Below are 10,982 nucleotides of genomic sequence, written 5' to 3'. Positions count from 1 at the left end.
GATTTTAAGCAGTATATGAGGAACTTAATGTATTGTTGCCTTTTAGTCACGATGTGAAAGTTCAAGAGCCCAACGGAGCTCTTGGTCATTATGAGTTTTCTTGCAGGCCTTCCTTCAGAGTATGAGACTGCTAAATCTCATATTCTCTCCAGTTCTGAGATTTCCTCTTTGCATGAAACTTTCATACGGGTCCTTTGTACAGAGAGTACTCAATCTTCACAGCCTGCCAGTAGTGCTCTTATTAGTCGTAATCCAAATGGACAACAGGGTAATAGAAGAGGAAGTAGAGGAGGAATTACATGCAATGTAAGTAATCGTAATGGAGAGGCTAGTTCTAATCGGGACTCAAGAGGAGTCATTTGTTATTATTGCCATGAGCACAGCCATACAAAATATAATTGTCCGCAACTTCGGAGAAAAATGGCGATCACGGATGGCAAATATGGCGAGAGAATTCTCTGATATCTTTCTCTGAGAAAACTATTTTGGTATATGCAGAGGATTTTGCACAATTTTCCCAGTATCAGGCATCTCTAAAGCCTACCAGTTCTCCTATCACTGCAATCGCTGAGTCAGGTAAATCCACTACATGCCTTGTGTCTTCTTCATCCAAATGGGTTATTGATTCTGGTGCGACAGATCACATGACAGGTAATTCTAGTCTTCTATCTGCTTTTCAGTCTAATTTCACTTCCTCTACTGTTACTTTAGCTGATGGTTCTACTTCTTGTGTCATGGGTTCTGGAACTGCGAACCCGACTTCATCAATTTCTTTATTTTCTGTTTTGTGTCTACCAAAATTCTCTTTTAATCTACTTTCTGTTAGTAAACTTACTCGTACCTTAAATTGTTCTGTTTCCTTTTTTCCTGACCAGTGTTTGTTTTAGGATCTTACGACGAAGCAGATTATTGGTAGAGGACGCGAGTCAGGTGGTCTCTACATTCTGGAAAATCATATACCGCGGTCACTTGTTTGCTCCAGTACCTTAACACCTCTTGAAGCTCATTGTAGATTGGGTCATCCTTCTTTGTCTACCATGAAGAAGCTGTGTCCTCAATTTCAGTCTTTATCAGTACTAGAATGTGAGTCGTGTCAGTTTGCAAAACATCATCGTTTGCCTTCTGTGTCTAGAGTCAATAAACGGGCTTCATCTCCTTTTGAGTTAGTTCATTCTGATATTTGGGGTCCTTGTTCTGTTACATCTAAAACTGGATTTTGTTATTTTGTTACTTTTGTTGATGATTACTCTCGTATTACCTGGTTATATTTAATGAAGAATCGTTCTGAGTTGTTTTCTATCTTTTGTGCCTTTTGTAATGAAATCAAAACTCAATTTAATATTTCTGTGCGCATATTAAGAAGTGACAATGCCAAAGAATACTTTTCAGCACAATTTCAACCTTATATGACACAAAATGGCATTCTTCATCAGTCTTCCTGTGTGGATACCCCATCCCAAAATGGCGTGGCTGAAAAAAAAATCGTCATCTTTTTGAGGTAACTCGTACTCTTCTTTTTAAGATGAAAGTACCTAAACACTTTTGGGCAGATGTACTTTCTACGGCATGTTTTTTTATCAATCGTATACCGTCTTCTGTCCTTAATGGGGATATTCTTTATACTACTTTGTTTCCTACAAAATCTTTGTTCCCTATTGAACCCCGTATTTTTGGTTGTACCTATTTTGTACGTGATATTCGTCCACAGGTTACTAAATTGGATCCAAAATCTCTCAAATGTGTCTTTCTTGGGTACTCCTGGCTTCAAAAAGGGTACCGTTGTTTCTCTCCTACTCTTAATCATTATATTATTTCTGCAGATGTCACATTTTTTGAGTCCACTCTATTTTTTCCTCCATCATCTGTGTATGAGAATCAGGGGGAGGAGGATGATCTCTTAATATATACTGTCCAACCAATGTCTAGTCCTCTCCCACAGCCTGTTCCTTCTGTCTCTAGACCTACTCGACCTCCCGTTGTTCATGTTTATTCTAGGAGATTGGAGATTCCTGGCTCAGATCCTCCACCAGCTACTTCGTTGGGAGATCCTATACCTCATACTAATCATGATTCTGATCTAGACTTACCCATTACTCTTCGTAAAGGTAAACGTTCATGTACTTGCCCTATCTCTTCTTTTGTTTCTTATAATCAATTGTCTTCTTGTTCTCGGTGTTTTGTTACTTCTTTAGACTCTGTTCCTATCCCTTATACTGTTGATGAGGCACTGTCTCATCCTGGCTGCTGTGATGCTATGAAAGAGGAAATAGAGGCTTTAGATGCTAATGGTACATGGGAACTATTGCCTTTGCCCACTGGTAAGAAAGCTATTGGTTGCAAATGGGTATATACAGTAAAGGTAAATCCTGATGGTTCTGTGGCTAGATTAAAAGCACTCCTTGTAGCAAAAGGATATGCTTAGACATATGGGGTTGATTACTCTGATACTTTTTCTCCTGTAGCTAAACTTACTTCTATTCGCTTGTTTATCTCTTTAGCAGCTACATATGATTGGCCCCTGCATCAATTGGATATCAAGAATGCTTTCCTTCATGGTGATCTTCAGGAGGAGGTGTATATGGAGCAACCACCTGGGTTTGTTGCTCAGGGGGAGTTGGGTAAAGTTTGTAGGCTTCGGAAGTCTCTTTATGGCTTGAAACAAAGTCCTAGGGCATGGTTTGGGAGATTCAGTGAAGCAGTATAGGAATTTGGTATGCAAAAGACTAAGTGTGATCACTCAGTATTTTATAGGCAATCTGAGGCTGGTCTAATTCTCTTGTTAGTCTATGTGGATGACATTGTCATCACTGGGAGTGACTCTGCAGGTATTTCATCTCTTAAAACCTTCCTCCAAACTCAGTTTCAGACCAAAGACTTGGGATTGTTAAAGTATTTCTTGGGTATCGAAGTTATGAGAAGTAAGAAGGGTATTTTCTTATCTCAAAGAAAATATGTCCTCGATCTATTGACAGAAACAGGAAAATTAGGTGCTAAGCCTTATAGCGCACCAATGACTCCAACTTTACAATTGTTAGCAGGGGATAGTGAGTTGTTTGAAGATCCAGAGAGATACAGGAGATTGGTAGGAAAATTGAACTACCTTATAGTCACTCGTCCTGACATTGCTTATGCCGTTAGTGTGGTAAGTCAGTTTATGTCTTCCCCAACTGTTGCTCATTGGGAAGCCTTGGAACAAATCTTGTGTTATCTGAAGGGCACTCCAGGAAGAGGTTTGCTATATGGTAATCATGGGCATTTGAATGTTGAATGTTTTTCAGATGCCGATTGGGCTGGATCTAAGGTTGACAGGAGGTCAACTACTGGATATTACGTTTTTATTAGAGGAAATTTGGTGTCTTGGAGAAGCAAGAAGTATAGTGTAGTTTCTTGTTCTAGTGCTGAATCCGAATACAGAGCCATGGCACAATCAGTATGTGAGGTAATGTGGATACTTCAATTATTAGATGAGACAAGTTTTAAGACCTCCCTGCCTGTGAAATTGTGGTGTGATAATCAAGCTGCTCTTCATATTGCTTCTAATTCGGTGTTTCATGAGCGGACCAAACATATTGAGATTGATTGTCACTTTATTCCTGAAAAGATTCAACAACATATCATCTCAACAGGACACATCAAAACTGGAGAGCAGTTAGGAGATATTTTCACAAAAGCTCTGAATGGAGCTAGGATTGACTACATTTGTAACAAGTTGGGCATGATTAACATCTATGCTCCACTTGAGGGGGAGTGTTATGGAAAGTCAATCACTATATTATTTCTCTGTATATTTTGTATTCTGTATTCCTATTTAGGATTTCTTATTTAGGATTTCTTCCTAATTAGTAGAACACAATTATAGGAATCAATTGTATATATATACCCATGTACAGATTAATTGATATCAATGAGAATCATCTCTTTCTACAATTATGGTGACACCTTCTCTCAAGTTGCAAAAATTGCATCAATTCATCTACTTATCTCTTTGGCAGTAATGCATCACTAGCCACTTCATCAACTAGATATTAAAAATGCCATTTTGCTTGGGAAATTATCTGAAGAGGTTTATATGGAGCAACCATAAGGGTTTGTTGCTCAGAGGCAGTTTCGTTTGGTATGCCATCTACGACGTGCACTATATGGTCTAAAATAGTCTCCAAGGCATGGTATAGATGGTTTAGTACTGTGGTCTAATAGTTTAGAATGAGTACAAGTGGAGCTGATCATTCAGTGTTCTCTCGCCATGGTAATCATTGTAAATGCATTTATCTGGTAGTCTATGTTGATAACATAGTCATAATAGGAAATGACCATGATGGGATCATTCAGCTCAAACAGTATTTATTCAGTCACTTTCAAACTAAAGATTTGAGCAAATTGAAGTACTTTATGGGAATTGAGGTAGCATAGTCCACAATGGGTATTGCTATTTCTCAAAGGAAATATGCATTGGACATACCCATTAGGAACACTTTACCCTTTAGTGGGCTAACTCGGTGCAAACAGGGAGTCCTGTGGAATACCAAAAAAAAAAAAAAAGAAATATCAAATTGAAATTGCTTTGATTTAAAATTTTTATCTATCCAATTAGAAATTAAGAATGATTTTTATATACCTTGACGGAGCATAGGAAAAAATATTTTAATTAAAAAGTATAAATTAAGTAATTGACAATTGTATTCATCAATGATTGACACTTAAAATAATTAAAATTAGTAATTTTAATTAAAAAGTATAAAATATTTACGATTTACAAATTTTAAAATATTTAAAATATTTCATTTTAGTTTACCCTTTTTATTTTATTAAGATATAGAATTTACAAATTTAAAAATATTTAAAAATTTATTTTTGTTTATCTTCTTTATTTTATTAGATATCTTTATTAGATATACATTTAAAATAAAATAGAATAGAATTGAAATTTATCCTTAAATTAAAAAAAAATCATGAAATATAAAATTTAAATTACTTTGTTTTAAAATTTTTATCTATCCAAATAAAAATTAAGAATGATCTTTATTTATCGTAACGGAGTGTAGGAAAAAGTTAAAATAAAAAATTAAAATAAAAAAAAGAAAATATTATTTGGTGATAAAAAAATTCTTTATTCTAATAAATTGCAATATATATATATATATATAATTTTTGAATTTTGAATTTTTTAATATATATAAATGTGTATAAAATACGTCTTAATATAATATCAAATAAATATTATATATATAAGCTAAAGAGGAAAAAAATTCTTAATCAAAATTTGCCAAATGTATCTATCATTATTTGACACTTGACATAATTAAAAATAATAATTTTTAAATTTTATTTTAATTTATTTTTCAATAATTATAAATTTAATAACGGGATGAGATAATGCTTACCTTAATATATATATATATATATATATATATATATATATATATATATATATATATATATATTTATTTATTACGTATTAGATATAATTAATATAAATATAAAATATGAACGCTTCATAATTTTTAACACATGAATATATGCATAGCACATATAAATTTTTAAATATTAATTTTTTTAAAAAATAAATTTATATTTATAATTGACATTAATTTAAACAAGTAAATATATAATTAATAATCACTACAATAAAAATATTTTTTAATAATATAAAGCAGTTATTTTTGCAAATATTGAATAAAAATAAAAAAAGTGACATTTTAATTACATTTTTAAAAAATGTTACACAAACGTTTAGCAATCCTTTCATTTAATTTAAAATAACGTTGCTAAGTGTACCATTTTTTTGGTATAATTAATAATGAAAAAAAGTTTAAATAAGCTCCTAAATTTTTCCTAAGATCAGATAAGCCCAAATTAAACTTTTTAGCTAAATAAATCCAAAACTATCAATTTAAATATCACATTTCAGTCCTCTGTGTTACACGCTTGCCTAACAAGAGTGAATAAAGTGTATATTAATTTTATAATAGTTGTTAATGTAGAAAATGAAAAACCTACCCTACTCTTCTTCTTCTTCGTTTCTATTCTTTATATCTGTGAATTCAAACAGGAAGCAAAATTTCAAAACATACCAACAAAATTTTAATATCAGCATACCAGTAAACGCTTAACAAGCTAGTACAACCAAGATGCGACAACCCCGATACAGTTAACGGAGCCGCCACCATGAACTCTAGCAAGTGGACAGTGTTCAACTCCACCCCGCTCTTCCACTCTGCTAGTCAACAGTAATACCAATGACTTTCACGGAGATGGATTTTTTCAACACCAATTAGCTTAGCTTTCTTCTATAGAACAAAAAACTTAGGCAAATATGACTTGTGGTATTAGATATAAGTAGATATGGAATCCTAAACTTGCTTCCATGGTTGTGTATTCCCCAAATACCATTGCTCAATGACATAAGTAGTAATTATTAGTAAATTTTGGAGATTATTACTGTTAAAATTTAAAAAATGCACCTGTTTTGATGATTCCTATAGCGTTTTCAACTCTTTTATTTATTTATTTTTATAGTATCGTTTGCAATTAGAATCAATTAAGCTTAGAAATTTGGTCTTTTACAACCAGAATTTGAACAGAACTTGCCATTTAGCAGCTGCACAAATAAAAGCCAAAAAATTGCTTTATCTCCTCAAAGTGTAATATGCAAGTTTCTTCAAGAACATGTTTGCGCATGCCATTAGTGGAATCTTAACACATTCTCAGCATTCTAAATCACCTGTCCAAAAGAAAATAGAGCCTGAAAAATGTAGAATTTGTCCTCTGCCATGTGGAATGCAGTTCCTGAACATCAAAGAAATAAAGCATAATTTATGGCTTCTGAAGTTCCAACAGATACGTGAAAATGAAGAATTAATAGTAAAAAAATAGGTCCATCATCTGGGTTGCCCAATTATGCAAAATGTGGAATGAGATGAGGGAATAAGAAATGCGAGTGACCACATCTGTACTCTCAAAGGAACAATCAAAATTATCCTGACCATTGAACTAATAAAACCAGTAATGCAATCTTGCTATAAAAAATAAGCATGAAGCCCAAAGCAATTAACTAAGTACAGGGATGAAAAGTAGGAAATTTGGACATCATAAGTCCACTGCATTAGCATGGCATGTCGATCAAACTCCATACAGAAGTAGGCAACAATATTTGGTTTGTAATATCAAGAATGATGAGATTTCCTGATAGCCTTTTGATAGTAATGAACATAATCTCACCTAAACTTGTATTAAAATCAATTCCTTCATTTAGAATTAGACTTTACCTTGCATTGAAATTTGCTAATTCTAAATCGAGGCGTTACTTCCAGTATAAGCAAGAAATTTTATTAATAGAGAAGGAAAGTATATGGTGCAGCTACTAGCTAATCCAGCTCAAAAAACAATCCCCTGATGGGAGCCAACACCAACAAAACCCAAAAACAAAAAGATTAAAGGTCATCAAGGGCTAAGAACAAAACCAAAGGAACGGATGATGCCCTGATATATGAACAAGACAGCTACATTTCTTTGCAAAAGGATAAAAGCTGATAGATGCAAAGTTGAATCTCTAAGCAACTTCACCTCAGTAGTGCACAAATTCTACGAGAAAGAACCATTCTCCTGAGCATACCATGGTAAGAAATCATGCTGAAACACAATGACATTGATAACAACATATCTTCAACCAAATTCAACGATTGCCACTAGAAAGAGCAAGGCAAAGCACCGGATCCTCTTTTCTCTTGATGATCCCCAACATACTTCTATACGAGAATGAAAATCACCAATAGTACCACCTTCCCAAAAGTATGACAGGCAATGGACTACTTATAATGAGGATTCAACTCAACAATGATCCTCAAAACCCATTTTGCAGCCTTCAATAACTCATTGAGCACAAAACCACCAGCAAAATTTTTACAATCAAGATTCGATTTAAAATATGCAATGAATCTGATTTGCAGCCATCAATAATTCATTGAGCACATGACCATCAACAAACTTATTCTGATCCAAAAATAAACAAGTAAACGGTTCCCAAATTCAGGCCTCCCATAGGCAAAACAAAAACAGCAATGTCGTTGGGACATCAAAAGAGCTAAGTTGCTATGCAAAATCTGGCCAAAGGACCACCTGAAACATTATTGATCCATATAACTATTGAACCACCAAAAGAGAGAGTTGCATCGACTGAAAACCAAAAACCTCAATAAAAGGAAACCAGTTAAATTTGGTTGTAGAGTTGATAGTCATCATAAATCTTTTTGGCAAAATGACTAATAAGCAACGATTCATCCCCATAAAAAATAAATCCATGACTTCTTCCCACATCAAAAGTAAGTTTTGCTTCTTTCTGAGGAGAGAGAGATTTGTGTTACCTGTAGACATAACCAGTTACAGAGTCAGGAATTCAATTGATGGAGTCTAAATTAAAATATGCAATTTGTAAAAATAATATACATAAACAAATATAAATTGAAAAGAAGATTGCTTAGAAAATATTAATAAGTTGTTACAAATAAATTACAATAATCTTTGCCTATTTTTCATTAACTGAAATCTATTCATAATAACTTCATTGTCAATACTTGCAAATACATCTCTTTCAATATAAGTCACCAAACAATCATTTAGTAGCTCATCTCCCATTCTATTAAGAAGTGAACTTTTAATGATATTCATTGCAGAAAAAGTTCTTTTCATTGTGGCTGTAGCAATGGGTAAGATTGATGATAATTTGACTAACAAATACACCAAAGGAAAAGCAATATGCTTTCTTGTAGCAACCATATTCTCAGCAAGACCTCCAATTCCACTCATTTCAGAAAATTTCTTATCCATACGCATATCAAAGACAAAGTTCTCAAGTTGAGATTCAAGTTTAATTAGAGCAACTGGAGAAAATTCAAATTGATAAAATTTTGCAAGTTGAATCAATTTGCTCATATCGAATGCAGAAAATGATTTCTTAGGATCAAGATATGCCATACATAAAAGAAAATTTATATTCACTTCATCAAATCGATTATTAAGTTTTTAAAACTGCATATCAATGACAGAATAAAATAACTTAACACGATAGTGATGAATATTTGCCAATTGTTTACTTTTATGCCTTGATCTCCCTCTAGCCACATAGACATCCTCTATATCTAATACAACTATTTCATATTTATCACAAAATTCCAATACCTCAGGTAACAAAGAATCCCAACCATTTTCTCTTATCACTTGTAAATGACATTTTGAGACTCTAACCAGATTCATAGTATTTACAATATCTTGAGCCCTCATCTGTAAAACTTGTGATAACTCATATGTGATTCCCAAAATCTTTTTCATAAGATGCAATACAAAGAAAAATTCAAATCAATTCATAATATCTAGCAAATCAATTGCTTCAGCCCTTTGTGGATCATCACTACCATTTTCTCCAATATACTCAAGAACATCAATGACAGAAGGAAATAAATGCATCAAGTTAACAACCGTACCATAATGAGAACTCCAACGAGTATCTCCCGATCTCTTCAATGCCATTTCTTGATTTAGACCTTGTTCAGTTTTTATTTCACATTTTGCAATCTCTTCAAACACTTTCTTTTTTTTGCTTTTCTTAAAGCATATCCCTGCGTTTACAAGAACCTCCAATAACATTGACCAAATGAGTAACAGTATTGAAAAAAGAACTTATACTTGAATGCTTTTTAGCAACAAAAAGTGTGAGTTGCAGTTGATGAGTAAAACAATAGATATAATAAGCACTAGAATTATCCTTCAAAATTAAACTTTTAAGGCCATTAAATTCACCTCGCATGTTAGTAGCTCCATCATAGCCTTGACCTCTCAAACTAGATATATTCAAGCCATAAGTAGAGAGCAAAGACTCAATACCTTTTTTAAGAGATGTTGCACTTGTATTTTGGATATGCACGAGACTAATAAATCTTTCAATGACACATCCAAATCCATTGACATACCATATGACAACTCCCATTTGCTCTTTAATTGATACATCTCGACATTCATCAACTAAAATAGAGAACAAATCATCTCTCAAATATGTAATGATAGCCTTTGTTATCTCAGTTGTAGCTGAATTAATGATATCTGTTTGAATATGAGGAGATGTGAGTTTGAGATTGTTAGGAGCATTCTTCAACATAACATTATTAATTTCTTCATTACATGAAGCCAAAACTTTTAACAGTTCAAGAAAATTTCCTTGATTTAATGAATTTTCAAGCTCATCATTCCCTCGAAATGCCAATCCTTGCATCAAGAGATAACGAAGACATATAATTGATGCATTTAACCTACAACGATGCTTAATTTTTAACTGTTATGATTGTTTTGAAATAGAAACTTCAATGTGTTGAGCTTGGTTCATCAAATCTTCAAAAGCTAACCAACATTTTTTTATGATCACTATTATGGTCTCCTACATGTTCTCTCAATCTTTTTTTTTTTTTTTCACCAATTAGTAAAACCTTCAGATACAAAAGCATCATGACCTCTTTCACTATGCCTAGTTGCAAAAAGATGACAATATAAACAATATGCAGCATCTTTTTCAATACTATATTCCAACCAACTACCAAATTCATCAAACCAAGATGCAATAAATCTCCTTTTTCGAGTTCTATCTACCTTTTGAGGAAATTTGTAATGGCGTGGTTGACATGGAACTCTAAGTAAGTAAGCTCTACATATCTGATTCCTAATATTAGGTGGATAGCTCATTCTATTAGGTTGTAGTATTGGATCAGAAAGAATGTTTTCTATATCAACCTCAACTTCCTCAATAATCACCTGCTTAGGTACTGCTAGTTGAACAGGTTGATTGATTGACGATGATGATTCTGCAGGGTTTGATTTTCTTTTTAAAAGTCACTCCGTATCCATAAAAATAAAAAATAGTCAATATTTATATAAAATTGATATAAAAATATCAATGCAACTATATGAAATAAATTTTATCAAATAAAATATATAAAAGA

At 32.9% G+C, this 10,982-nt stretch overlaps 2 protein-coding genes and 1 long non-coding RNA gene across 3 annotated transcripts; 1 reads left to right on the top strand and 2 right to left on the bottom strand.

Annotated features, from left to right (window-relative positions):
- Nucleotides 1-567: 567 nt before the first annotated feature.
- LOC131180972 (uncharacterized) lies at nucleotides 568-1,119 on the top strand. Its single transcript, XR_009149620.1, has 2 exons — nucleotides 568-651; nucleotides 888-1,119. It is a non-coding gene; the product is annotated as an uncharacterized LOC131180972 (long non-coding RNA).
- A 6,686-nt stretch (nucleotides 1,120-7,805) lies between these two features.
- Nucleotides 7,806-8,970, bottom strand: LOC131180628 (uncharacterized). The gene is made up of 3 exons (XM_058147981.1): nucleotides 8,510-8,970; nucleotides 8,032-8,115; nucleotides 7,806-7,935 (listed from the first exon to the last, which is right to left on the bottom strand). Exons 1-3 carry the CDS (start codon nucleotides 8,968-8,970, stop codon nucleotides 7,806-7,808), a joined length of 675 nt encoding a protein of 224 aa, XP_058003964.1.
- Nucleotides 8,971-9,351: 381 nt separating this feature from the next.
- Nucleotides 9,352-10,725, bottom strand: LOC110655698 (uncharacterized). Its single transcript, XM_058147979.1, has 3 exons — nucleotides 10,473-10,725; nucleotides 9,793-10,254; nucleotides 9,352-9,611 (listed from the first exon to the last, which is right to left on the bottom strand). The coding sequence occupies exons 1-3, from the start codon at nucleotides 10,723-10,725 to the stop codon at nucleotides 9,352-9,354; spliced, it is 975 nt and encodes a 324-aa protein (XP_058003962.1).
- Nucleotides 10,726-10,982: the final 257 nt, after the last annotated feature.

Source organism: Hevea brasiliensis, chromosome 6, assembly GCF_030052815.1.
Source record: "Hevea brasiliensis isolate MT/VB/25A 57/8 chromosome 6, ASM3005281v1, whole genome shotgun sequence".
NCBI classification, from domain to species: Eukaryota; Viridiplantae; Streptophyta; class Magnoliopsida; order Malpighiales; family Euphorbiaceae; genus Hevea; species Hevea brasiliensis.
Note: the sequence above shows the minus strand (reverse complement) of the source record. Positions and strands in the feature narration are given on the sequence as shown.